Source organism: Apiotrichum porosum, assembly GCF_003942205.1.
Source record: "Apiotrichum porosum strain DSM 27194 chromosome Unknown scaffold_9, whole genome shotgun sequence".
NCBI lineage: Eukaryota > Fungi > Basidiomycota > Tremellomycetes > Trichosporonales > Trichosporonaceae > Apiotrichum > Apiotrichum porosum.
Window position 1 is genome coordinate 1,113,517 of NW_021167116.1, and position 26,975 is coordinate 1,140,491.

The 26,975-nt window shown below is 55.3% G+C and overlaps 9 protein-coding genes across 9 annotated transcripts; 4 read left to right on the forward strand and 5 right to left on the reverse strand.

Annotated features, from left to right (window-relative positions):
- Window positions 1–2,304: 2,304 nt before the first annotated feature.
- On the forward strand, window positions 2,305–4,193 carry EHS24_009672 (uncharacterized protein; the record flags this gene model as incomplete). The annotated part of the gene is made up of 10 exons (XM_028624942.1): window positions 2,305–2,445; window positions 2,483–2,866; window positions 2,926–2,940; window positions 2,991–3,088; window positions 3,135–3,215; window positions 3,271–3,486; window positions 3,542–3,667; window positions 3,710–3,885; window positions 3,930–4,116; window positions 4,187–4,193. The coding sequence occupies 10 exons, from the start codon at window positions 2,305–2,307 to the stop codon at window positions 4,191–4,193; spliced, it is 1,431 nt and encodes a 476-aa protein (XP_028475110.1).
- Window positions 4,194–4,319: 126 nt separating this feature from the next.
- Window positions 4,320–11,553, reverse strand: EHS24_009673 (uncharacterized protein; the record flags this gene model as incomplete). The annotated part of the gene is made up of 10 exons (XM_028624943.1): window positions 4,320–5,676; window positions 5,727–6,176; window positions 6,215–7,413; window positions 7,463–7,612; window positions 7,657–10,110; window positions 10,149–10,383; window positions 10,429–10,496; window positions 10,540–10,681; window positions 10,710–11,380; window positions 11,419–11,553. 10 exons carry the CDS (start codon window positions 11,551–11,553, stop codon window positions 4,320–4,322), a joined length of 6,861 nt encoding a protein of 2,286 aa, XP_028475111.1.
- A 327-nt stretch (window positions 11,554–11,880) lies between these two features.
- Window positions 11,881–14,345, reverse strand: EHS24_009674 (uncharacterized protein; the record flags this gene model as incomplete). Its single annotated transcript, XM_028624944.1, has 7 exons — window positions 11,881–12,527; window positions 12,570–12,872; window positions 12,908–13,229; window positions 13,282–13,377; window positions 13,415–13,518; window positions 13,568–13,594; window positions 13,637–14,345. The coding sequence occupies 7 exons, from the start codon at window positions 14,343–14,345 to the stop codon at window positions 11,881–11,883; spliced, it is 2,208 nt and encodes a 735-aa protein (XP_028475112.1).
- Window positions 14,346–15,033: 688 nt separating this feature from the next.
- Window positions 15,034–17,095, reverse strand: EHS24_009675 (uncharacterized protein; the record flags this gene model as incomplete). The annotated part of the gene is made up of 11 exons (XM_028624945.1): window positions 15,034–15,062; window positions 15,104–15,223; window positions 15,265–15,448; window positions 15,492–15,698; window positions 15,740–15,874; window positions 15,915–16,024; window positions 16,081–16,566; window positions 16,623–16,644; window positions 16,723–16,885; window positions 16,941–16,956; window positions 17,032–17,095. 11 exons carry the CDS (start codon window positions 17,093–17,095, stop codon window positions 15,034–15,036), a joined length of 1,536 nt encoding a protein of 511 aa, XP_028475113.1.
- An 839-nt stretch (window positions 17,096–17,934) lies between these two features.
- CHS7 (Chitin synthase, class 7) lies at window positions 17,935–19,231 on the forward strand (the record flags this gene model as incomplete). The annotated part of the gene is made up of 5 exons (XM_028624946.1): window positions 17,935–18,091; window positions 18,148–18,443; window positions 18,512–18,878; window positions 18,917–18,993; window positions 19,064–19,231. 5 exons carry the CDS (start codon window positions 17,935–17,937, stop codon window positions 19,229–19,231), a joined length of 1,065 nt encoding a protein of 354 aa, XP_028475114.1.
- Window positions 19,232–19,895: 664 nt separating this feature from the next.
- Window positions 19,896–20,770, forward strand: EHS24_009677 (uncharacterized protein; the record flags this gene model as incomplete). The annotated part of the gene is made up of 5 exons (XM_028624947.1): window positions 19,896–19,976; window positions 20,018–20,053; window positions 20,118–20,312; window positions 20,374–20,472; window positions 20,525–20,770. The coding sequence occupies 5 exons, from the start codon at window positions 19,896–19,898 to the stop codon at window positions 20,768–20,770; spliced, it is 657 nt and encodes a 218-aa protein (XP_028475115.1).
- A 941-nt stretch (window positions 20,771–21,711) lies between these two features.
- On the forward strand, window positions 21,712–23,125 carry EHS24_009678 (uncharacterized protein; the record flags this gene model as incomplete). Its single annotated transcript, XM_028624948.1, has 4 exons — window positions 21,712–22,179; window positions 22,460–22,625; window positions 22,675–23,003; window positions 23,057–23,125. 4 exons carry the CDS (start codon window positions 21,712–21,714, stop codon window positions 23,123–23,125), a joined length of 1,032 nt encoding a protein of 343 aa, XP_028475116.1.
- A 113-nt stretch (window positions 23,126–23,238) lies between these two features.
- Window positions 23,239–25,240, reverse strand: EHS24_009679 (uncharacterized protein; the record flags this gene model as incomplete). Its single annotated transcript, XM_028624949.1, has 5 exons — window positions 23,239–23,808; window positions 23,859–24,164; window positions 24,202–24,330; window positions 24,830–25,182; window positions 25,225–25,240. 5 exons carry the CDS (start codon window positions 25,238–25,240, stop codon window positions 23,239–23,241), a joined length of 1,374 nt encoding a protein of 457 aa, XP_028475117.1.
- A 406-nt stretch (window positions 25,241–25,646) lies between these two features.
- Window positions 25,647–26,860, reverse strand: EHS24_009680 (uncharacterized protein; the record flags this gene model as incomplete). Its single annotated transcript, XM_028624950.1, has 3 exons — window positions 25,647–26,369; window positions 26,428–26,678; window positions 26,722–26,860. The coding sequence occupies 3 exons, from the start codon at window positions 26,858–26,860 to the stop codon at window positions 25,647–25,649; spliced, it is 1,113 nt and encodes a 370-aa protein (XP_028475118.1).
- Window positions 26,861–26,975: the final 115 nt, after the last annotated feature.

Sequence of the window (26,975 nt, forward strand, 5' to 3'; positions counted from 1 at the left end):
TTTGACACAATGTAAACCTCGCGACGTTCAGACTTTCGTTTGTTTCAGCAATGCTGGACGATAAAATCAACAAGCCCAACCGGTACTTCCGCAATGCGGTTTCCAACAACTTGGGGGTGAGGGAGAGTTGAATGGGCTGGCCGACAGCCGGAATGAAGGACTTTCGGGTAGGCTTAGGAGGCCGTATAGCGAAGCTCCTGCTAAGCTTTGTGGCGGTTGTACCAACTCTTCAGCTGTCGCTTTTGGGAAGTTTCTGAGACTCGACATTCACGTCAAGGACAGCCTCCTCCTCTGAGAGGTATATATAAGATTCATGAAGATATTTAACAAAATTTAGTTGGGGAAGGATTCTTTTGGTAGGAATTTGGAACACTGTTTCAAGTTGGTAGAGTTTGTTGCGAATATAATATAGTGTCCAAGGGGGGGGGGGGGGGGGGGGGGGGGGGGGGGGGCATTTGCCCAGTCCTTCGCAGCAACGAAGTCTGATGTATAACGAAGCATATTGCAACGGAGGATTTCAGACTGGCGTGGGTTTGCACTGGGTGGGCCGAATGCCACTGAACCTGATGGCCGTTTAGTTTGACGACATGTAGGATCCTGCGGTCAACTGGGTTGGGAAGCCATATTTAATGAAATGGAAGTAAATGTTTAACTGCGAGGGCTTGTGGTTTCCACCTTGATGCTCCAGGGTGAGGCTCAAAGATATGATGTATATAAATTATTTCGTTTAGAGTACGCCAGGTTCCGCGAGGGGAGGGGCTTGGCTGCTTCTCGAGCCAAGGAGAAGCAGGTCGGACCATCCCTAGGTTTCTATCGCGTTTACTTAGGACGATAATATAGTAAAGGTTGGTATGATATATATGTTGGTCGAGACGGAAGGCAACGGCGACGGTTAGGGCAGGCATATAGAGACACCACGACACAATGCAAAAGCCTAGTATTTGGTAACAGGGGCTGTCGAAGGTGCCCCCCCTTAGTGGTCTGGACTGGATTAATCCCGAAACGGCGGATACGCCAAAACGATGTTTGAAAGGCCGCACTCCCCGCGAGAATCACGACATTGGCTAGCAATGACACGCACTACTGGCTTATTTTCCATCATTGTCTGTTTCTGACACAAAGTGCGCCGCCACTCAATTGGAGTAGATCCAAAAAGAGCTGTCGGTTTACGGGCCCTTGTATACAGCATCTGATGCTGCTGGCTACTGAGAGTTTATCTCAGCTCGCTCGAGCGAAGCCCTGGGGCCTGTAGCGTCATTGATCAGCTATACAAGGTAGAGAGCATCGTCACAGCTGCCGACTTCCACTCACAGATGCAGCGTCATGGGAAGTCCATTCTAGGTTCAATCATCCTTGGTCCGGGCGCCTCGATCTCAGATGTGCCAGCCCGCACTCATGACGTTGGCGTTCCATGAATGGCGTAGGGGCAAAAGACTGGACTTTATCTATGCTTCTACTGTGTCTTGCCTGTTGCGCCTCTGGGTTATCGTACTGATTGTCCGCTCGCGTAGCAGGAGGGTACTAGCTTGCTAGCAGTACCGCCCGCATAAGAAGGACAAACGATTAGAAACTAACTGCTGTGCCCACCGGTTGCCGGTGGGATCCCCTGTCCAGACGTCCATCGAACCACAACAGAAATTGTTCCTTGTGTGGTGTTACCACAAGCAAGCAGACTGGTGCTCACACGGGTATGCTGAGCAGCAGGGGAATAAGCGGCACAGAGATTAGCATTATACGTGACGCTGAGGAAGCCCCTGTTGCAGGTATAAATAAATAAGTACTGTACTGTACTGTATGTACTGTACGTCTACCTGGACGAAGCATCGCCAAAGTGCTGGCCGGAGCTTATCAGATAGACCAGAGATCAGAATCGGAGCTCAGAGAGATCCGAGTGACGAGGCCGGATATCAGGCAGGAAATATGCTTCCGCGTGTGCGCGGCTATCCGTCATGATCTATGAGCCACAGCCCTGTTGTTTGAGTCCCAGCTGCCATGTAGCTCAGCTTCTATTACAAATGTCGGTGACCACAGTGCAGCGCACCCGCCGCTCTGCCGACAGGCTGTTTCAGTGTTATCAGCGCGTCGGGCGACCGAATTCATCTCGGCCGACGCAAAACACACTGATTGGGGGGGTATTCTCGGAGCCCCGTCGCCCGTCCCGCGTGTCAAAGTCAAGATATCCGACCCGAATGTCAGAGCAACAATCGTCTATTTCTACCATTCTCACCATCGGCCGTCGACTAGAAGGAGCGCTCAGTGCATCTACATAGAGCCAGCCCCCTTGCCCCACCGAACAGACGCAGTATGGCCTCCTCAGGCCCAACACCGCGAGGAGACCTGGCCGCGAACGAGAAAGTCGACCTTGCCGATTCCGCAGGCATGCCTCAAGATCCAGATGAGGTCCCGCACGATTACGATCTGCAGCAAAAACAGCTGCGCCAAAAGGTCAGAGACCATTGATTGTGCAGACACTGACCGGCAGATGGACATTCGTATCCTTCCCATCCTGTTCATCCTTCTCATCCTCAATTATCTGGACCGCAACGCCCTCGCTCTCGCGCGCGTGCAAGGCATTGAAGCCGACCTTGGCATGGCAGGTCGGAATTTCAACACAGCCATTTCAGTGCTCTTCGTTGGCTATATCATTGGTCAGGTTCCCAGCAACCTTGCTCTCACCCGTGCGCGTCCCAGCCTGTACATACCCGGCTTTGCCGTTCTGTGGGGTGCGGTCAGCGCGACAACCGCTGCTGCGAACAGCTTTGGACATCTCGTGGCCATCCGTTTCTTCTTGGGTGTCTGCGAGGCCCCGTTCTTTCCGGGAATCCTTTTCTTCCTCAGCTCTTGGTATACTAAACAAGAGTTGGCCGTAAGTGTGACCACGAGCCGCCCAGCCCGTCTGGAACGAAATGCTGACAAACGACTCAGCTTCGTGTCTCAGTGGTGGGTGGAAATGCTGACGCCATGTGACCATGAAGTTGATTCTTTCACAGTTGTACACTGGGGCCCATCTGTCTGGGGCGTTTGCTGGCCTCATAGCAGCGGGTATTCAAAGTGGAATGGACGGCCTCCATGGCCTGGAATCCTGGAGGTAGGGCAGGCGCGGGCGTCGTTGCGTACATATGGCTGACATTCAGGTGGCTCTTCATCATCGAGGGCTGTATCACGGTGTTTGCGGGTTTCTTGGCCATAATCATCCTCCCTGACTACCCCAAGACGTAAGCAGCGTTTGTTGGAGGCGGTCCTAAACCTGCGCAGCACTCGATGGTTAAGCGACAATGAGAAACGAATCGCTTCCCTACGTCTCCAACGGGACGTGGGAGTGTACGATGAGGAAACATTGTCCGTTTGGGGTTCTGTCAAGGAAGGTGCTGGAGACTACAAACTCTGGCTCATGGGCTTGATCTATGCCGCAATGACCACTGCTGGAGGCTATACATCATTTGTGCCGACTGTGGTCAAGACGTTCGGCATGTCTAACGTTAAGACGTGAGTTACCTGCCCCAATGTCTACCTGCCCCAATGTCTTCCCACTAACTTGCAGACTCTTACTTACTGCTCCCCCATATTTGGTGCCCGCATTTTCGGAGCTCATAGTCTCCTTCTCCTCTGATCGCCGTCCGGAGCGATGCTTCCACTACACTACCCCCATGCTCCTTGGTATCACAGGGTATGCGTCGCGGAGACTGAAAATGCTGACTCATGCTTCCAGGTTCATCGTCGCAGCTACCACTCATTCTACGGCACCGCGTTACTTTTCCATTTTCCTCATGACTGGTGGGATGAGCAGCAGCTTCACAGTGTTGCTTGCTTGGGTCGGGTCGACCTTTGCTCGCCCACGCACGAAGCGGGCCTTTGCGTTCGGGACAGTCAACACCTTAGGAAATTGTACGTGCTTCTGACTCTACGCGCATGCCCTGACTCGCCGGCAGTGGCTCAAATCTGGAGTCCATACTTGTACCCCTCCAGCGACGGTCCACAATACGTCAAGGCCTTCAGTGTCAACGCTGCCTGCACTGCACTTGCCATCTGTTTAAGTCTTATTCTCAGGATGTGTTTGAAGCGAGAAAACGCGAAACTGGCTGCCAGCGAGGTGGCTGATGGTAGAAAACGCACCCGGTATGTGCTGTAGTGAGCAAGCTCGAATTGCGCAACGGCTCTTAAAATTGGTACGCTTGTCACATCGTAGCCCGTGACGAATGTAGTTCCATGTAGGGAATCCAAATGCCCAATGTCAACCAACAAGCAGCAAAGTTGGACAAGTCACATGATACTGCATAAAAAGCTAACTACATACTACTCATGTCGTCCTAACCTGGCTACTACTTCTTGGGCTTCGTCTTGGGCACATAGTCACCCCTGGGAATCTCCACATGGTCGGGCTTGGCACGCAACTCCTGCACACGAGAGTTATAAATAGTGAAGTCAATGGTGTCGAGGGCGAGAAGCCTGTGTATGTGGACAGTTCGGGTTTGTCCAAAGCGACGAACTCGACCGATGGCCTGAGTTTCGGTAGCTCGGTAGTTGAGGAGCGTCGGAGTGAACAAAGGACCGAGGAAGATGGCATGGTTGGCCATGGTAAGGTTTGATCCAGAAGCCGAGGCATCCACAGTGTTCAGCAAGAGGACCCTGGTACCGTCGGCGTCGGTGGATTGGAACTTGTCGAGTGTGTTGGCGCGTTTTGCTACACTGCCGGTGAGTGTGGCATGGTTGATGCCTGCGTCTTTCATGGCCTCGGACACTTTGCCAAAGAGGTTGGCCCACTGAACAAACACCAGAATGCGTTCGCGGCGTGGAATCGAGTCGATGAGGTCGACCAAACGCTGGAGCTTGGCACCAAATCTGCCAGACTCCAGTTCACCCTCAATGCCGAGCGTTGAAACCTTGACAATGTTGGTGTGGCGGACGGGCGCGTGGCAGTCGTCTCCATTTACGCAGCGCTGATTATTGACCGCTTCGACCATGCATTGGTGGCACGAAACATGGCCACAGCAGCTGAGAACTGCCATTTCAATACCGCGGTTGGTGGATGGACGGTGGCCGCACTCGGATCCTTCCAACACGCTGACCCGCTCGTCACCGCTGTGCTGCAGCTTACGAACGACCTCGAAGAAGCGAAGGGATCGGACACGGGCCACGAGCTCCTTCGACAGACGACGAAGAAGGTGAGCTTGTTCACGCAGTTCCCACTTGAGGTCTTCAGCACCGCTCTTGGCATCGGTCTTTGGCAGTTTCCCGTCGGCAGGCGCGTCGGGAATTGCTCCCGAGCGGAAGTTGCACTTGACCAGCACGTTGACCAGGCGCTTCGCAGCTTCCGCGTCTCCGTGGTGCTGGCTAGTATCGAAGCAGAAATCGACCCATTCGCGGAAGTGCTGTCGCTCGTCCTTGGCCTTGAAGCCGCCCTTCTTCCTAACGAGAGCGTTAAGTCCCACAGCGTTGTTGATGGTACGACGAAGATCGTCTTCACAGCCCTCCAGTTGGCTCCTGCGTGCACTGGCAATGTGTTGACACGCTTCCAGCGCTGATGCGGCATCACGCTTCTTGTCCGTCAAGTCGAGAGTAAAGTGGCAGCATCGTTTAAGAAGAGCCTCTTCCGCGGTTTTCGAGTCTGTCAAAGCCTCCTCGAGTCGTGCGTTACGGTCACCTTGAGTAACATTCTTGAACTTGGTCTCCTTGCGACTAATGGTGTCAGGTAAAAAAAAAAAAAACTGAGATGTGAATAAACTTACGCTTGCATCTCCAGTGCTTGGAGGTGATGTTCCAACTCGAGGTAGACTGCGCCTTCAGACGCTGGAAGCTTGATCTCGTGGATGTGCTCGACAGTCGGGATGTCCTCAATCTCGGCAATATTCTGGCGGACAAACCCGTCGAGAAACTCTTGCGCAAGGTCGTGGCGGCGACGATGCCACGCGGCTGAATGAATCTCACGGAATGCGTGGAAGCGCTCAGCGGCTGTCTGCTCCTTGGCGCGAGCCTTTTGAGAGGCAGTACTGCCCTCAGTGTCATCCTCGACACCGAGGTGAATGCCCATGAACGTCGCAATGCTCCGGATAGCGGGAAAGTCTTCCACGGGAGGGGTGCCCGACAACACCCACTTGTAACACGACGAGAGGCGGAGTAGAGAGGCAAGTGGACGCTGAGACAGGTAGGTGAACTCGTCGGCGATGACACGACGGAACCTTGGAGAGTCAGTCACGCCGAAGGGGAGGGGACGAACCTGAACATGTGCAACACAGGGGTACCGAGCAACTTGTAGTTCTTGCCCACAGCGGGGCTAGTTAAAGAATCGGTACCAGCCGCGCGACGGAACGCCAGTTTCGGAACAGCAACTTGAGGGTCGTCTTCCTCGTCGTCGGCGGCCCACCGACTGCCTCCCGCCTTCAGCTTCTTTGACGGAGGTTGGCTATCGTCGTACTTGTCACGATACGCCGCGCCCTTGAGGCGCTTGCCGAAGTTGGCAGCGTTGAGCTCTTGTGTTTTGCTCTCAGCATCTCTGATGGCACGTTTGTGGTGTGTGTCCATCACCTGCTGAGCTGCAGCTCCGCCTTCTGTTTGTAGGCTCTCAGTCTGGGAACGGAGAGTCGTCATAGCTGTGTCGAGTCGATCAGCAAAGAAGCGACCGCCCTGCTTGTCGTTGAGCCAGTCTTCGGGTTGGGCCGACAAGTACTCGAACCGTTCCCAGTAAGACTCCGAGTCGAAAACTTCCGATGCCACAACGATGATATCCGCTTTGGTCAGGTCGGCAATGCTTCTCTTCTGGAGGTCCTTCATGTTTTGGATAACAATGGTGTTGAACAGGTTGCCGGTGAAACGTTCAATCTCGCTGGGCCACTGCTTGCTCAGATGGCCAGGTACCACCAGTAGCGTCGCTTTCAGATCGATGAGGCCAGGCGGTGCGGACTCTGGTGCGGTTTGGCCCTTAGTCTCGGCAATGAGGGCCAACGAAATGATAGTCTTGCCGTAACCAACCTGGTCGGCGATGACACCACCACGGACCATGACCGGCCGCTCAGCCTTGCCTTCGGCTCTCCAACCAAGCGATGGCAGAAGTGCTTCAGAAATCTCCTCCTCAACAAAAGTGTGAGACTTGCCCTCTGCGCGCTCCTGCGAAAGCATCCACGACAGGGAACGTCGTTGCTCTCGACGGAGGGGCAGGAGGAAATCTTTCGGCGTGGCAGCTTCCGGATCGCGCTTATTGCTGGGCAGAACAAACACTCGGGGTGGCTCCGGTACGTCGACAACTTGCCCAGGAGTGAGACGCCAGGACATTTGCACCCGGCCCTTTGAGTCGTTCTTCGGAAGCCTGGCCAGGGCACGGTGGGCAAGTGATGTAGCGTTGAGGCCAATGCGGAAAGAGCCAATGTCATCATCAAGTCGCAGCTGAAGGACAAAGGGAGCGGGGCGATTCTTCAAGGCCTGCGGAGATCGTTAGCCCTAAAACATTGGTGATTTCGACGAGACATACATGCTCGTAGCGACCAGCCTCCAGCCTGTCCTCAAATGGCATGATGGTGCTCTTGGTCTTGCCACCATTCTTGTTCAACTTGCCAGGCTGCTTGATCCAGTGAATGGTAGGTGGCAGCGGGGCACAGTGGTCGCAAGCCGCACCAGCCGTCTGTATCCGTTAGGGCCCGTCCGCGTTACACGCGAGAGACCTACCTCAGTCACATTTAAGCGATTCCAAGAGGAGAACCCATCCAGAAGAGGCAATCGCTCTGTGACCCAAGCCAAGTTGGCAAACGTGCCGTTGCCATGGTGTTGAAGATCGACCTCTCCCCAGCTGCCTTTCTGCCACATGTCTTCCGAATGGGCAGCGTCAAGGGGGACGCGAACAGACAGGATAGCAGGCGCCTGGGTACAGTCCCGTGTGGCCAACGAAATGGCCTCTGGTGATGTCGGGATGGCATACGTAGCTTCGTCGCAGTGTGCAGGTGAGTCACCAACTGCAAGGGCTTGACCGCTAACGGCGGCTAGGCGCACTGTACGGCAGATTGTCCAGCTGCCGCGAGTGTTGAGGGTGACAGTCTCTTTGGGCTTGCTTGACTCGCGCCACTTGTTGCTGAGTGAGGCTATCGTATCACGTTCGGTGTAGTAGTCTAGGCGCTCGGTTGAAGTTGAGAAAACGAAATGGTCTTTTGAAGCATCGCCACACCTCGTAGGATCAAGGAAGAGAAACAGGGGGGGCTGGGTTGTGTCTTTCGACTCTTGAATGTGGAGAGAGCTTTGAGCTTGTCCGCATAGAGGAAGAAGGCTGTAGACGCCGGACAACTCGCGGTCCAAAGCGCGATCGGCTGCAGACGGGACGGTGACTCGGATCTGGGACCACCTAGTCTTGCCCTCGAGAGTCCCCTGCAGTCCGAGGGCGGCTTGCCAAGTTGGTACGAGTTCGCCACAACCAGCAATCTCAATGTCAAAGGTCTGGGCTGAGGGGATGCAAACTTCCCATTTGCCGCTGAGGACGTTGTTGCCCTGGACGTTGAGGCGCATGCGCGCAACCGGGTGGAGTACCAGTTCGCGCAGCCGGCTCTTGACAGGCTCAGATGTTGGTGCTTTGACGGTCAATCGCCATTCTGGTGTAGGGCTCTTGAAACACAGGTCGAGAGTGGCAAAGGGAGCTTCGTACACTGCAGTCCAAGTCTGTTGACGTTTGAGGAACCTAAAGCGGAACTCGACGTTGTCGACGGCGTCCAGAACAGCATTGCTCCATAAATCCCAGTCGGATGACTTGACGGAGCCCTTGCCACTGCCTTTGGCGGCCTCCCGCGCAGCAGAAAGAGACTGTTGGGTCAAACCGGCAATAGTGACGCGCATAGGCAAAAGGTCCTTGAAGGTCCTCTCAAACTCGGCGGGCTCCATCCGCTTGGTATTGCAGGTCGCATAAACGTGCTCCGGGCGACCACCGCACGCCTTGCACGACCGGTAACCGCATGCAGTACACTCGTCGACAGCCGATGAAGCCGTTCCTGATTGACCCTCGCACTCGCAGTGGCGCGAGCTACGCTGCGCAGCATGCAGAATCTGAACGAGGTCGGCGCTGTCGACCTTGGCGAGATCGAGAGCCTGCTCATGCAAGTCGTGTTCGCAAACAATGTTCGCGGCGGCGGCGTCCATCTCATCTGGCTCCGAGTTGTCGGAGGCGCCACTTGGAAGCTTGCTCACAGCCAGGTGAAGAGCGGCGAGCATGGTAGCACCCACGACCGTAGATGTCATGGCGTTGCCGGCCAAGTCGGCGAGCTGATCCTCGCTCTCGCTGGTGAGCAGAAGTTCGCGGACAGGGATACCCTGTAAAGCCAGAGCCTCGCGGCCAGTGACTGGACCACCACGGTTTGTGACCCAAGGAATCATGTTGGGAGTGAGGCAGGGAGCAAGTGCAGTCTTGGAGGAACCAGTTTGTCGATCAACGTTTTGGCTGACGTTCCAGATGCATGCCTTGTAACCCGCGTCAATGCCGTCTTTAGCCATGCGCAGAGTTGAAATCTCGAGTAGATCGAGAACGCGCTCTGTCTGGGACAGCAGCCAGTCGTTCCACGTCCAGTCTAGGCCCTTGCAAACGCCCGCTTCCTGCCAGGATGTTAGAGGACGAAGGATACCGAGTGCTTCTTCTTGGCGAGCGCGAGCGTGACGAGACTCGCATCGACCCCAGTCGGTGGCCTTGCGCTGGGTTCCGTCCCTGTAGAATTTGGCGGCAGCAAGATCGAGCCTGGCACGATGAATGTTGGTGTCGTCTGCGGGAAGGAGGAAGGCTTCAAAGGGAGACGACCAAGGGCGTCGAAGGTCTCGAACCGTTGTAGCCCACTTTTCGGGTAGGTGCGAAGTGTCCTTGTCCATTGGAGTGGCGAACAGGTAGACACGGGTGCGGGTGTGGGGAATGTAGTACTCCTTGGTGTCAAGTCTCTGGTATTGCGCGTCGTAGTCGATTTCGGCAAAATACTCGACCACCTTATCCCATGGGGCGCTGCAAACATTTTCCAGGATGACAATGGGTGGTCGGTGCTTGTTGACCCACTGAAGCATACCGCGGAAAGTGCGACCCGACTCGCCGTTGGCATCGATGTCCTGCTTCTCGTTATTGAGACCAGAATAGTCGACGCAAGATGTTCCGGCAATCAACATCTGTCTTGTCAGCCTTTCAACGTTGTCAATTTACATACGTCAACGTTGCCTGGGACCTTGACCAAAGAACCGTAGGCCGTGTGAGCTTTGCTGCGACCAAGTTCCGTCACGTCACGGAACAGAATGGGCGGGGCAAAGTTGCGCTCAATGTAGGCCTGCTTGAAGGGCTCGATTTCACACGAGAATACGTGTTCGAAGAGGAGGGAAACGTCGTATTGCTCCTTGACCGCCCTAGCGATCATCCCAAGGGCTAGCAAAGGGGACTCGGTGCCGCTGACTTGTCAGTAACGCCACGGACAAGATATGGTTGCAGCTTACGAGCACATCGTCGCCACACGCAGCTTGCGACCGTTGAGCCTTTCGGCTACTTTGGCAATGGCCGGGAGCTAGGTGGTTAGCATACCCATTAGCACGGGTTGGTATCCTCACCCTTGACGACAGGTGCGCGAACATGGCCTCAATGTCACTGATGGGCGGTAGGTCTTCACTCATATTCTTGGCCAAGCCCTTTCCATCGGCTTTGATTTCGAGAGGGAGAACACCAGTCTTGAAGTGTCCACTTCCATTGGCACTGTGCGGGGTTGTGATAGGAAACTCACAGGTTGACGGCAGCCTTCTTGACTCCCTTGATACGGTTGCCCCAGCCTCCATTCATCTTCTTGGCAGGCTGCTTGGGTTCTGGCGTGAGAAATGCAACCACACAAAAAGACTCACCGTCATCGACCTCATCTGCAGAGGCCACACTCGATTCAGGCTCCTCGGGGTCCGAGTGGAGGCTGGCGGCGTCTTCACTGACCCCCTCCGACATGACAAAATCGTCGTCCGACTCCACGCGCAGTGATTTCGACGAAGTGCGGTAGTTCTCCTTGTCTGAGCGGTCGTCGCGTTCTAAGCGGTTGTCATTGTTGGCGCGCTTAGGCGTGGGCTGTGCGGTGCGCTTGGGAGGACGGGGTTTCACTTCAGCCTTCTTGGCATTGGGAGGGCGTTTCCCGAGGACATCCAGAAGCGTGCGCTGGGTCTTACGAGGCTTTCCAGGACATCGTCTATAGAAGTCGAGCACAGGTGGGTCGTCATCGTCGAGCTGGTCTGCGAGTGTCCAGGTACGGTCCTTTACACCATAACCTTTCCAATGGATCAGATATTCCAGAGTGGCCTTGCCACGGTAGGCGCGAAAGCGCGAGTCGACAATATAGTCAATCTCGTACTCCTCGTCGCCTAGCTCTGGGGCACTGCCATCGCTCTCAGATCCGGCTTCATCTGGGGTTGGGGACTGGTATGTGAGAGACGTTCGTACAGTTTCCGACTCACGCGTTTGCGTTTGTTGTGCCGATTGCTGCTGCCCAGGGGCACGACTTCGGCGTCGCTGTCTGAGTCCAGCGTCAGGTCAACAGCGTATGCTGGCGCGGTTGTTCCTGTACGCTGAACAGCGCTGCGGTCTCTCATGGTGGCTCTATGAAGGACCAGGAGATGGGAAGGTGGGAGGAGGGAGGAGGGAGGGAGAGGGGGATGAGGGAGATTGGAAGTTGACGAGGGCGGTCAGGGACACTAAAGTACCGCGCGTCCCCACTTCGACGCGTCGGCGGAATCAATAGAAATCAAAACAATGTCTCCGTGGCCGGTGGCTGGGGGGCAGCCACAGGAGGAAGGCTCCCCTGGTCGTCGCAGCCTACATGCACATTCAAAAAGGTGGTGTGCATCGTCATATATGCTCCCCGTAGTACAAAAATGTAGAACACAGGTATATTGGACGGGGCATAGAAGGAGAAGGTACTAATCAAGGTCGTCAAGGCCATCACGGCCGCTGTTGGGGTGATCCAACTGAAGCAGCGAGCTGCGGAGGCTTGCGGACCGCGAGTCAATTTCGTCCAGCAGTCGAACCAGTTCAGCCACTTCCTCCTTTGGAGTTGCAGCAACGCGCTTGGCCATGATAAGTCGAACTGCTTCGGTTACTTCCTCCTCGGATGGTCCAAATCGCTGCAGACGCTTGACTTTGTGCTGAGAGATGGGCCTTGTGAGATAGGTGTAAATGTTGGAAGCTAGGAGAATGGCAATGAATGTTGCCATGAGCGCCGTCTTGCTGACTGGAGCATCGGTTAAAAGATCACTGATCGTGTTGACGGCAGTACCCATGCCATTGGCAATCGATTTAAGGCCAGAGAAGACAGAGTCAAAGGCACCTTGAAGCATCCAATAGTCGGTTTCTTGACGTGAACGACGGTTCTGAGCGGCATACTCTTGAGCCTCGGTTGGCGATGGAACGCCTTGCCCGCCGGCTTCCTCCTCTTCGGCGGCCTCGGCATTCTCAGCACCGGCCACTGCGAACTCGGTAGGGTGCTCCTTCATGTGGGCACGCATTTCCGACGCAAGGTCCTCGTGGTACTGCTTTTGCCCGTCGATTGCCGATTTCTCGATGATGCCTATGAATCAGTCACCCGTCCAACAGGCAAGGCAGCACTCACCTTTGACCCATGACTTGCCAGTCCACTCCACTTCGGTCGTGACCCTCACCCTGGTGGAGGATGCCCCTGCCCAGGTAAAGCAGGTGCGGGTCTTGACGCTAAACACGCCACCACTGGGAACGTCTGGCGTTCGTGTTGTCGTCACCATTGAGATGTAGTCTTCAAAGTCACAGTGGTCGTGCTCATCCACAATATGGCATTTGGTTTGCTTTGGTCCAATTGATCCATTCAGCGGCTTAATGTACGACATGGAGCGAGTGAGCTTGCCATCCTTGTCCGGATGCCAATCGGAAGCTTCGATGTCTACAGTTAGCGTTAGTTCATATAGCTGGGCTCACCTCGCAACTTCTGGCTGTCTGAGAGGAAGATTCGGTACCAGCCACTGTTGAACATGAGGTTGAAGACCTTCTCTGGTGAACTAGGGAAAGTCGTGTCGAGAGCGGTTTCAGTGTAATGTTTCCCCCCTTTACCGCAAGCACATTCAGTCGAGCGGTGAACGGTGGTGACGTGTGGAGTTGCGGTATCGACAATCGACGGGGGTCGCGAGGCGTTGTTGACTGCAGCCGAAGGAGCCATGACTGCACCTGGGTGTGCGATACGCCAAATGTTCATTAGAACGTCGAAAGTGGAATCGCGCGAGATCAGTGACGCGAATGTATGCTGCCCAGGTCAGCTTAGTTGCAGAGGATCGGGTCACAAGCGAGCAACTCACCCTCTCCTTCCCAGTGACGATGCCGATCGCGTTGGGGATAACAAGGGCTGTCATCTTCTTCTCGATTTCTTGAACGTCCGAGAATGGAATCACTAGCTGAGAGTTCAGCATTTACCACCCTCATAAAACCTACGTCGGTGACCCATCCAAAGAGGTTGGAGTGAAAGCAAATGTGGTTTTCGGAAACATAAAGACGCCCATGGACAAGGATGTCCTTTGCAAGCGCGCAGCCATAGTCTTGGATGAAGAGTCAACCAGTGGCCCAAGGCGATTACGGTGCACATACCTTCAATCAAGTAGTCTCCCTCATCGACTGTTGGGAATAGAGCATGGAATTCCGTGTTACGCCGATTACTTGCTACCGCAAACCCAGTTACAGGAAGATGGTCGATGCCTTCCACATCGATGGCTTCCTCACTGTCGTCCTCGGAACCGTACCCGTCGTCGCTGTCCATGTCGTGGGCGCGGATGAGATACGGCGAACGACCAGTCGAGACAGCTCGCGTCTGCCCGGCCAGCGGCGGTCGAGCGACAATGTCCTCAACCGGAGCAGGGGCGACGACCTGCACACTACTCTTTGCCAAGGCAGCAGCAATAGTGTTGCCTTGAGAAATGGCAGACGAGGTCGAAGCGCGGCGCGATCGCTTGGAACGACTCTTCTTTCCATCGCCATTGGGTGAGTTTAGACGTTCAGCCACACGTTGAACGATGGAGTCGCGATGGACGCTTCTGCCGTCATATCGACCATCCCCTCCTTGCGGAATGGAGAGCGAAAGGTCTGTGTCTTCTGCGGCCCGCGACATGATTGACTCGAGTCTGAGGACGCTGGATCTTGAGGTTGCACTAGGACGTTCGGGAGAATCGGTGGGGCTGGGGCTGCCGTCCTTGGTTATCACCAGGCGAGGTGTGTCGAGCTTGAGCGGCGAGATTGCCACGTCGGTCGACTTGGCTTTGTTGAAATCCAACCGCAGGGGGGTCGCAAAGTCGTCACCAGAATCTGAGTAGACTGGTGGACCGGTCGAGGATGGTTGAGGTGACCTCTTGGACCGCAGGGTTATAGACATGGGGAGCAGGGTCGAGGCAAGGCCATGAACCCATAAGGCAATGCTACTTGAATGACGACAACACGTCCGCATGTGCGCCGTGGAGGCAATAATGATGCTTACGTCAGCTGACGTGTGGCCCGTGCTCGCTCCAAGCCGCAAAGGGCACACGACGTCTTGCCTGGGTGATCTCGGGATGCGTTTCGAGTTTCCTTCTCTCCGGGTCGCCGGGGCCTCTGGCGTTCACGGCTGCCGACGCCAAGAGGAGGCCGAGGTCAAGAGGAGGCCGTCCCGACCACAACAGCCATGTCTGCAACAATGAAGCATCCATCCATAGCGTGGAGACGAAACTATACCGGGCACCGTGACTCGCCCACACTCACTAGCCACAAGTGGGCTAACTGTGCGGGCCCAGGAAGCAATAGGAATTCTAAGTGCCCGCCTAACAATTGAACAAGTTAATCTGGAAATGGAAAACGCGTTCGTGGGCGGATTTGGCAGGCTCTGGAACACAGGGAGAAAACGAACGAGAGCCACAGCTTTTTTCAACTGCGTCGAGCACCCAGATAGATCATTGGGGAGCGATGGCAATTTCGTAACTTATTGATCCATATGATCACAATGCAAACCAGTGGTCAATGGAGACAATTCATATCCGTATCCATATTCGTCTGCAAGGTCTAGCTATCAAGGGAGACCACTGCAGGTTTTACTTTGCAATCGACTTGCCGGTCATCTCTGTGGTGTGTCAGTGATTTGAAGCTGGTCAGCCAACGCACCGTCAGGCTGGGGAAGACCCATGATAGCCAGAATAGTAGGCGCCACATCCGCCAGGGCACCGTCGGTAACATCGGTTTTGATGAGACCCTTCTCACCAGTCACGATGAAGGGAACAGGGTCTACAGAGTCAGCGAAATTAAGCGTCACTTTCAAGTCTCACTAGTGGTGTGGGCAGTGTGTGGGTTTCCAGTCTCGGGGTCCAGCATCTGCTCAGCGTTGCCGTGGTCGGAGGTGATACAAAGGATATAGCCAGCCTCCTCGCAGGCATCGTAGACGGTCTTCACAGCAGCGTCGGTGGCAGAGATGGCCTTGACGGCAGCGTCATAGACACCAGTGTGACCAACCTATAAGGTGGTCAGCGCGACGGTCTCACGCGCTTCTTCTCACCATGTCGGGGGGCGCGAAGTTGCACATGACAAATTCAAACTCGTTGGTCTTGACGACCTCGGCGACCTTGTCGGCCACAGCCTGTGCGCTCATCTCGGGCTGCTTATCGTAGGTAGCCACCTTGGGAGAGGGCACCATGCCACGCTCCTCGCCCGTGTACTGCTGCTCCACACCGCCGTTGAAGAAGAAGGTGACGTGGGCGTACTTCTCAGTTTCTGAGCAACTGTAAGCATAATGTTGAAAAGGACAAACTTGCCAGCAATGTGCATCTGCTTGACGCCCTGCTTGCCGAGCCACTCTGCCAGGACATTGTCCATGGACACAGGAGGGAAAGCGACGGGGAGGGTCCACTCCGGGTTGTAGCGAGACATGGTGGTGATGTTCTGCATTGTCAGCTTCCCGCAGGTGGTTTGAGATGCTCACGAGGCCCTTGGGGATCTCGACATCGATGGGCTTGTCCTCAAAGGCGAAGAGCGAGGTGATCTCGCGCATGCGGTCTGAGCGATAGTTGTACGTGAACACGGTGTCATTGTCTGGATACATTTATCAGCAGGAGCCGCCACACCAGCGCATGATCAAAAAGACGTACCCTGGATACGAGTTGACGCATCGCCAAAGATGAGGGGCTTGACAAACTCGTCAGAGAGACCGTTGGCGTACGACTCCTCAAGAGCCTTGACCGGGTCGTCGGCCTTGTCACCCTCGCCCTGGACGAGGGCATCGACGGCCACCTTCACGCGGTCCCAACGCTTGTCACGGTCCATGGCGTAGTAGCGGCCGACAAACGTGACCAGCTCGCCGCAACCAATGTCCTTGAGAGCGTCAAGGAGCTCCTGGACATACTTGGTGGCTGACTTGGGAGCAGTGTCACGGCCATCACCAAAGGCGTGGATGTAGACGTGGGGAACACCCTGCTCCTTGGCCGCACGAACAAGAGCCAGGAGGTGGGTGATGTGAGAGTGAACACCGCCGTCCGAGAGGAGACCCATGAGGTGAAGACGGCCGTTGGTTTCCTTAGCATGCTTGAGCGAGGCGACAATAGAGGGCTGGTTCTTAAATTCGTCCGTCTTGATGGCTGCGAGGCAAGATTAGTGGTGCTGTCTGCCCACAAAAGCCACTGCCATCACCCACACTGGTCAATGCGGACAATGTCCTGCCAAACAATACGGCCAGCGCCAATGTTCAAGTGGCTCAACGGTCAGCGCGGGCAGTTTCTGTTTACCTACCCAACCTCCGAGTTTCCCATAAGCCCATCCTTGAGGCCGACAGCGAGACCGTGGGCGGCAAGGGGAACAAAGTTGTGGTTGTCGCGAATGGCGTCCATGCTGGTCGAGTCACCGTGGAAGACGGCGTTGCCCTTCTCGTTGTCGGAAAGACCCCAACCATCGTGAACGCTAGGGAAGGAGTGAGTCTCTGTAATAAGAATAGCCTGACGTATGTATTACTGACATGAGGCACACCTTCTCTGGACATTGGGGTCAGCGATAACGACCTTTGGTAGTAGTGGAAAATGGTGACGAAGGGACACTTGGACACTTACTCTGAACGGTGGTCTTCTGCTTCTTCGAGTCGTGCTGGGGGTCTTCGGCGGCACGGGCGGACATTGTGGTCTATAGGTTCTAAACGGGGTAAAGGAGGAAGAAGAAGCGGAGGAGGACGAGGAGGAAGAAGAGAGATGAACGAGATAGGGGTGGTTTTGAACCATGGCCTGCCAGTGGCCAGTGGCAGTGGCCGTCTCGGGTGGGGCAGCGGGTACGTGTGTACGCAGGGCGCGGATCCTTTTGGGGCGTGTGTGGTCCCGCTGCCGCTGCCGCCGGCTGTGGTGCGTGTGCCGTGGGGGTGCCGCCCTTAGCTGCCGTTGCGCGAGCCTGCCTAGTCAGTCGCATGCCTATACCGTCCTGCATGCCTGCATGCCTGCATGCCCGTTTCCAGAAGGCGTGCGAGGAAACCGCGCCGCGGTGTGCCAGACTCCCTCTCAGGGACGCGTACCGCACCCCTTTAACCACCCGAGAGGATTTTGCTCCCGCTTGGTGGCGCTGCTGCTGCCTTGTTTGGGTCTCTGCTGCCTTGCCTTTGACTCTCTGTGGGTGCGGCCTCTGGCCTCTGGCCTCTGTGCTCGTCACGTTCGCTCCCGTGATCCCTCACCGACACCGCACACTCTCTCGCTGCTCTCTCCTTCTCTCTCTCTCTCTCTCTCTCTCTCTCTCTACACCTCCTCTACCCACTCTCCACTGCCGTCTTCATCCAACACCCTCGCAACGCAACACCAGCCTTGCTCGAGCGGTTCTTCGCAAACACAACCCGCCTCACCCCCCCTTCCCCCCATAACAAGCGTATCACAGGCCGGACCTCGCCCACGCTTTTCTGACACTTTGTCACACACACACCTACACCGCCTGTCTCAACCTCCATCCCTCCCGCTCCGCGGAGTCAGTCCATCGACATGTCGCTCTCCACCGCCTCCTTCAAGTTTGGCTCGTTTGAATGGGTCTGCGAGCGCGCCTCCCTTGTTGTCTGCCCGATGCTCGGCGAGTCGGGCATTGAACCGACATGCTACGCGCGCAATGTCCAGCTCGGCAGCCAGATTATTTTCCAGCCAGGTGAGAGCCAACCTCGAGACTCCACTTCCTTCCTTGGCATGGCTAACATGGTGTAGCTACCTGCTTTGTGCACATTGCCGCGCTGGGCATGACGCTCATCATGTTGTTCCACGTGCGGTCAAAGTACACGGCCATTGGACGCAAGGAGATTGTGCTCTTCTTCTACATCTACATGTTTGTTTCGCTGCTGGCCATCTTTCTCGACTCGTCCGTCATCCCAACCTCCAACGCCGTTTACCCATGGTTTGCTGGAGTCTACGCCGGCGCAATTGGTGCACTTTACTGGTGCCTCCTGGTCAACGGCTTTGTTGGATTCCAGCTTTACGAGGACGGCACGCCCGTGAGCCTTTGGGTACGTGTGGCGACAGCTGACAGCTTTGAACCCCTCCCCATGCTTTAGTGCTGACTAGCATCAATTAGTCTCTGCGTCTTAGCTGCCTTGTTGTCTGGGCAATCTGCTTTGTCGTTGCAGTTGGCACATTCAAGAACACTGGTGGTCTCAGCGCCACGGCTCCAGTTGGCCTGTTCATCACCTACCTCGTTTACCCCTTGGTAGTTGCCGTCATTTACATTGTCTCCCAACTCATCCTCGTCATTCGTACGCTTGACGACCGCTGGGTGATTGGCGACATTGTCTTCGGTGTTGGCTTCTACGCCTGTGGCTGCATTCTCCTCCTCGCCTTCAGCATCGAGATCTGTGACGCTGTGTCACACTACATCGACGGCGTCTTCTTCTTCACCCTCTGCATGCTGTTCACCGTTATGATGGTCTACAAATACTGGGATTGTAAGTGGGCGTGCTCTTGATCCCGAGCTGACACGCAGCCATTACCAAGGAAGACCTCGAGTTCTCTGTTGGCTCAAAGGTCGCCGTGTGGGAAGTCAAAGACCCTCTTCTTGCTGTGAGTGTGGCACCCTACCCCCCCCCCCCCCCCCCTGTTTGCCGCTCCATTTGAACTGACATCTGTGCAGCCCAACCCCGAGTATGCCGAGGACGATACCCAATCGGCCTTCCGCGGTGCCGGCGGCTCCCTTGTCGGTGGTTATGGCGGCAACGCCATGTACGGCAACAACCAGGGCTACTCCAAGTCCTCTTCTTATGACCAGTTTAATGGCCAGGAGTACAACTCCCACTACTAGTTTGGCTAGATTTAACGCCCCTCCTACGCTTCATGGACTATGCACACTGTACACGACCATACAGCTCTTACCTGTCTCCGTCACTCCTATCTTTCGTTCAGCAGGTTGTTCGGGTACGCGGGACAACACGATGTTGCCGTTTCCGCCTTTGCAACGTCGCTGTTGGCTTGCTCACAGGCTACGGTGGCAGTTGTGCAAGTCACGTTCACGCTGTCACAGTTACATACTGTATGTACCTAATCGCCAAAACGCACTCGTTTGCGGATTTGATTGCGAGAGTTTGATCGGTTATGAGAGGGTTTTCCGCTTTCCCGCACGCGGCAAAAACCATCGTTGGCATTTTTGGCATGTTTTGGACCAGGAAAAGGCCGCGCCCCACCGATCCCACCGACGGCCACAATGGGACGCGTCAAAATGGCTCATGTCAACGAGCGACTTCCTCTGTGCCTGAGGCGGCCGACACGCGACAACCGCCCAATCAGCACCTACCTCCGCACCAGTTGTCCAGCGCGTGTGGCTCCGGTTGCGAACGAACATGCAATGCCTCATGCAGCCAGCCGCCATACGTTGACATATATAGGAGGGTCCCTTCGTCCACATGGCGCGTCTCTTTTAAGCTTCTTTATCAGCATAACCCTGCGCGCCGTACTTTCAATCGGTCATAATGGTCTCGCTCACGACGACTCTGCTCACCTCTTCGCTGCTGGCGTCGACCGTTCTTGCCCACTTTACTCTCGACTTTCCGGTATGGTAAGAATGCCTGAAACTGGGGACTGACAATCCCAGGAATCGCGTGGCTTTGACGAGGATATCGAGCCGCAAGTGAGTTCATGCACCTAGGAGTCGCACCTGTGTTTAGACGGCAAGAAGCATGTTTTGACAGCAGTTCTGTGGCGGTTTCAACACCACCGAAGCTCGTCAGCCTTTCCCTCTTGGCAAAGGTCCCATCTGGATCGACAGCCACCACACCCAGGCAAGTGTGTATGCCATGCTTTCGACTAGCGAGAACCCCACATCGTTTTCAGACTTCAACACCACCAGCAACGGTACCAACATTCCTGCCGTGACGAACTGGTTCCCAGTAGGTGTCTCTCCTTCTTGCTGAATGTAGCATTTGCCACAACACTGCTGACATGTCCTAGGTGTCCGAGGGCGAGGATTGCTGGAATATCGACCTCGAGGCTCTCGGCCTTGGCCTCACCAATGGTTCCCTTGTCACTCTCCAGATTCTCTTCAACGGCGTGAGCAACAGAGTTTTGCCATGTTCGCTTCCTTTGCTGACGCAATGCTCAGGGTGATGGCCCCCTCTATCAATGTACCGACTTGGTTCTCCTGTCCAACTACACCCTGCCCTCGAACCGCACGTGCTCCAACGACACGGCTGCCTCTTACACTGCCACGGCTGGAGCTTCGCAGACTTCGACCCCGTCAACTGCTTCTGCTTCGACCACTGCCAAGAGCTCTGCCGACGCCCACACCCCCATCACATTTGGTATCCTGGGAATTGCTGCTCTTGCCGTAGTTCACTTGGCCCTATAGTTAGAGAGTGGCAACCAAAAAAGTAGCAAAAGAACGACATAAATGCATTGCCATCCCGTTACGTAATAATGTTTACCCATGCTGCGGCCTCCACTCACCCGTCATCAAATGAACTCTTAGCCTGGCTGGCAATTGCGCACTTCTCAATCTGTCCATCCATCAACTACGTCCTGCCATCCCGACGACGTCGCCTTCCACTTCAAGCGATCCGGGGGGATCACATAGTCTCTACTCGATTCCCTGAGGATTCGACATACCCACGCAAAGTAAACGCGACGCCCTCAAGCTTGGCTACGATGGGCAGTGCCGCGTCACCATTCCATGACACAACCGATGGTGTTGCCGAATCTTCGCAGGGAACTCGACGCTGACGGCGCCTGGTCGCTGCAGCTTCCAACAAGAGCTCAGACTTGAAGAAGAGGCGTCGATTGACAGCTTACGTCGACGTCCCGGTTTTGTCGAAGGCTGCCAAAGCCCGCTATGTGGATTTCACTTCAAGGAGGTCGTTTGCAACACAAGCAGCGAGGAAGTCTTTGGAGCCTTTGGAATCTTCAGCAAGATTATCTAGCCCCCGGTCAAGCAGACTGTTGACAGCCCCGGGAACTTACAATGCGACTACTGGGACGCGAAAGAACTGTACACCGTCGCCGCCGCCGCCCCTGCTCCGCTACGACTCGGATCCTGCAACTGTACCAAAGGCCAGGATTGCTTCCCCTCCTTTGAAAGTCCCTGTGACATTATCGGACCCAGTGGCATCACCACCATTGAAGCAACAATCTACGCCGCCCGCAACTGCGAAAAACAGTCCCAGTCCGGAGCTGGTTTCCTCTCCGCGCACGACCTCCCCCGCTGCATTCCCGATTTCCCAGTCCATGCCGTCGCGACCTGTTAGCGCCTCGCCACCGGCGTCACCTATCCCACATGTGTGTTCCCCGCCTGCCATGTCGTCTTCTCCAGCGCCGCCTCGCCGGAAGCCACTGAAGCAGAGATCCATGAAGCGGCCTGACAACAACGGGGCGAAGAAGACGAAGCGTGAGAAGGGACGTCACAGGAGGAAGGACGAGGGACAGGCCAAGGGAAGGTCACGCCATGAGGGAAACATCGACGAAGACGACGGCGACATTGCCGCAGAAATTGAGATGGACGAGCCTGAGCGCTTCCAGTCGGACACGCGACTGCGCCATCGGGGAGAAACCTCATACCAACGCAAGCTGCGCAAACTGAAAAACAAACGCCGTGGGATCGTTGAATCATCAACAGAGGAATCCTCGTCCGATGAGGACTCTGACAGCGACGACAGCGATGATAGCCAGGACTTCCTCACAGACAGCGGCGAATCCCTAGCTGAAGGTGTGATGCCCGCCGAGTTCTCCCTCAATGCTGCCCAGACAACCGAATTCAAGTTCAAGGTGGTCTTTCAATATCTCGTGTTGCTGGCAATCAAGGGACCTCGAGTCCTACCGTTGAAAGGTGAACAGAGGACGTATTTTCTTCAACCCTTGCAAGAACTGCGCTCTCGTGTCGATGGTTTCAAGAATTTACGAGTGCGCAGCCAGATTTGGAAGCTCGAGTTAGTTCATGACCTGGAGACATTTCCCAACTTCCTGGTGAGCATCACTTGTGCTGCCAGATCCAACCTCTGAGTTACGTTCTGGCCGCCATTTTAGCGCCGGTCAACTAACAGATCAGGTCACTCAGCTCGACCAGCCAAAGGACCATTGCGACGCCTGTAACCGACACAAGCAACACTGCTATAATCAGGTTGCGCTCGGTGGCTTCCCATACGACAAGGATAGTCATCAGATGGTGGATGACAGTGACAGCGATGACGAAGAGCTGGACCCAATGCACATGGGTTGGTACTGGAGTCCCGCATCGAACTGCGCAACCAGCTGACGTACCAGGGCGGCATTGTAAGACAATAGCTCAGCTATACCATGCTCTGTGTCATTGGGAGGACAATCTGTACCATCGGATATGCGGCTACTACCGTGACCTCCTGCGAGCAAAGCACAAGCCTGTACCAAGTGATTCGGAGGCCAGCACTTCCTCGGGTCCTGATTCCGAATCGGATCCAGAGGAACAACAAGTGCGCCGGCAAGACCGCGAGCGACGTCGTGCAAGGACGCAACAGCGGGTTAGGAAATTACGACAGCGGGGCCCTCTTCCGAAAGAGTACAGGGATGTGGACAGGGTGACTGAGTGGATGGACACCGTGGGTTATCAGAACAAGGTATGTTTGGTCTCCAGTTTGAAGTAACGTACGCGGCAGATATTGACCCACAGGACTACCGGTGGTTCCAAGACTTGGAAGAGCAATGCCGATTGCTCGAGGCCGACAATTCCCGTGATTAGGTTCTTGGCAATGACATGTAACATTTGTACTACATATATGCAGCGGGGAAATGTACAAACACACGAATAACACAAGCAGACATCAAACTCAGTAGTGTGGCGTTTTTCTTTCCTCAATGGGCAAGGGAGCTGAGGTGGGCGATGTTCACTGGAAACGAGGTTTTGCGGCGGCGGCGCTTATTGCCAAGCGAGAAGGGGGAGGAGAAATCTCGTTGCGAGGATTTGCCGGTTGGAGACACAACGTCGGGGATGGGGAGCTTCATCTCGGAAGAATGTCGTTTCGGGGTCTCAGCCTTGTCGTTCAGCTCCATTTCGGAAGAACTCCGTTTCGTGGTCTTACGCTTGTCGTTGCTACCTTCAGAAGACGTGTTGAGACGAATACTGCTGCCTTGGAACGTGAAGCCGAATCGACCAAGAAGTTGACGCATCAATGGGCCGTCTTTGGAACTTGCAAGCCACTGGGGGCCAAAACGCGGTTGACGCGAGAACCAGTAGTCCCTCTCGGCAAGACCCAACTCGTACGCTTCGTCTGGCAGAACATCCCTAAACAAGTCGGCAAACCAAAAGTAGTCAATACCTTGTCGATCGGCGATGAGTGTGTTTGGTGAGAGAGCTCGTGGGCGGAACAGATTAACCAAGGCCCGCAACTCCATGAAAGAGGCGTGACGAGCGATTGGGACCTCCTGAGAAGGGTCAGTTCCCGGCGCCCGAATCATGTAAAGGAGAAACTTACAATCTCGGTTGGCCATTCTTTGAGGCCAGCTTTCATATTGTCGACGTCCGCGAGGAATTTGCTGTGGGATTCGGCGCACCTAGCAGCACCGACCTCGGTCATGGAGACTTCAACGATGAGACCAGGTTGCTTCGAATTGACGGTCTCTTGCGTTGGCTTGAGGGATTTGTCGCACTTGCCACACCTGGCATAACGCTCACAAGCATGGAACCGGGTACTCGATTCGTCGGTCGTTGTGCAATTGAACAGGAACGGGTCTGTTTCCACAGCCATATACAGCGTGCGCTTGTAACGGTCGGCATGAACCTAATGTCAGACGCGAGGCCACTAACCAAGCGCCAACCTTGTCATGAAACACCTGGGCGACGAACTTGATTACTTCTTCCCATCCCGGAGTCCAAATGTTAAAGAAGAAGATGGTGTCTTTGGGGTAGAGGGACAGTTGTTTAACAAGCACCTGGAGTGCGTCCTCCTGTACCTCAGTCAGTCCATGCAACGCAATGCAACGCAATCCGAGACGAACCTTGCTGGGCATGTCGACAGTACAGAGTCTAGGTTGCCGTCAGCAAACACAAAAAATCATCATTCTTACAGAGCACTGGTGTCCAGGTAAATTCGGTCAAGTCTACGTCGCTTTTTTGGATTGATCTGTGAGGTGAACGACCATGGCATCAGGAACGGCTGAAGAACTTGACTGCGTTGTAAAGCGTCGCGAAACCTTCCATCTGCACGGACATCGCCAGTGTGAAGCACAGCCGTGTCGGGGGAAGTGATCAGAAACCTGGGGGTCAGTTTCATTCTGTGCTCGGGATATGAACATGGATGACCCAGGGCAATGATTGGCGTCCAGCATGGTGATTGTCACCTCGAAGGGCCGGCCGTCGGGGTAGGATCCCAAAGAAAACGATGTTGGCTCATTGTAGTTCAAAGTTTGCTTACAGTCAGCCGCTGTATCAATCTCTTGTACCCACGAAGACGTCGGCAGTCGATGTTGCTGAGTAGCGGCGAGGTTCCAGACCCGGGTACTTGCGGCGGATAACTTCCGTGGTACCATCACGCAGGTCCTGGCGATCGCGCTCGAATTCCAGACGTAACAGCAAACGCTTCGTATCCGCAGAGCAGATAATTCTTCCACTGAATTTATTGCTGAGACCTTCCAAGTGGTCGGTGTGAATATGCGTGAGGAGGAAGATCTGGGCATTGGGAGCGGGCCTAGGTGGTAAGGAGGGGTTCTTGGGGTCTGGCAGTAGCCAGGGCTGACCGGTCGGGGGCGGTTTGGTGAAGTTGTCTACTCTTATGAGTGGAAACTCGAGCAAGTGCCCATCTGAAGTGGATAAGTATGGCTGAGGGAGTATATAATACGCACGATAAAGGCCAGCCATTGCGGCGTAAGGGGAACAAAACCAATGGCGAGAGTGTGAGTTGGCAACTGTGATATCCAGTGACTGACCGTTGTTGTGCTGTTTGCCACCCGGTGACAGCTGGTGGAGGTGGTGACGCAAGGTTGACGGGATCCATCGGCGGAATCAAAAAGTCGGAGGATCGGAGGTTGAGTACCCCTGGCAGGTCAGTCGCGATCAGTCACACGAGCAGCTGCGGCCTGCGGGGAGCTGCAGCCTGCAATGAGAGTGTCACATAATCACATATCGTACCAACAACAAGACACAAGGAAAACACAAGTCTAATCTAGTCTAAAATATAGGAGAAGGAGAGGGGGAATAGGAGGGGGAGTAGCAGCGCGGATGCACAGTCCCCAAACCAAAACACTGGAGAGGATGCAACCAGGTTCTAAAATGTCGACCAGTCGAGTTCGCGCTCCTGGGGCGTCTTCGTGCCACTCGGAGCAGCGCCAGTCATGGAGCTGCTGTCGTCACCCTCTGACTCGGCGTCACTTCCAACAGGTGTCGAGACCCAGAGGTGCACGTTTCGCCGGCGACGGAGAGTCAGACGCTCAATCTCCTTTTCCTGGGCACAACGACGCTCGCTGAGTGTCGGTGCGAAGAGGGGTCCGACAGCACGGGTGGCAGCAGGCGACACAGAACGACGAGAGTGCGAGGGTTTGACGGCGAGAGGATACAGTGACAAGACACCAGAGCGGTCCATCCAGTGTTCAATGGGAGCTAGACGCGGTTGAAGGTCCGCAACAGCAGTGTGGGACAAGGAGCGGCCCATAGTGAGCGGTGACACCCATGTGGTCTCTGGGTTGACAAACAAATCGTCATTGGCCGAAGCCTCAGAGCTGGCGAGGCTGGGTGTGGCATCGCTAGAGCGTCGACGAGCACGATCGTCCTCGACGTTGACACGGCACCCGTCACACACGCGAAGGGATGCGATGACGGGTCGTTTCTTAGAGTCCACGGTCTGCAGTGCCAACCGGGTAGTCGAGTGCCGGCTGCAGAAGATGAGACCGCACAGGCGGCAGTGGTGGCGGCGAGGACCCAGGGACAATGTAGTTTGGCCAAACATGGTTGAGCAGAACGGGTGGTTGCAGAGCGCAGAGTCGGCATCGGGCTGACGCGTGTCAGTCACATCCTTTTGGCCTTTTGGGTGCTGCAAGCACTGCACTCACCTGCCATTCATTGGAAGCCTTGGCAACGCGGACAGAGGGGTTGACAGAGCGGAGGAGGTCGACGCATCCTTCGATGCGTTCCGGGCTTGAGCTAACGGTTGAAACTGTCGAAATATGGCCGAATGACGAGGCACGCCTTAATGCGTGAGGTCTTTGGAGATGGACCCGGGCTGTGTCGAGCTTCATGCTCGGTCCGGCAGGTGGAGGGTAAAATACAGTAGCGTTGTGGAGGATAGAGGAAGTGGGAGATGCTGGAAAGTCAGCCAGGGAGGGAGGGGGGAAGAAGAAACCCACAAGCAATGGACTCGGGAGCCTCGTTGTCGGCATCGTCATGAACAACAACTTCGAGAGCGGGCGACGGCTCATAACCCAGCTGAGCAGGACGGTTGAGGTGAATGAGGGACGAGCCCGAGAAGCCAGAAGAATGGGACATTGCGCACCCAGTAAGTGCAGGAGGGGTGGTACGAATGGAACGTTGAGGGGAGATGGAGTGGTCGTAAGCGGATAGCAGTGGGAGGGGAGTGTTGTTGGGGTGGGTGGGTGGGTGG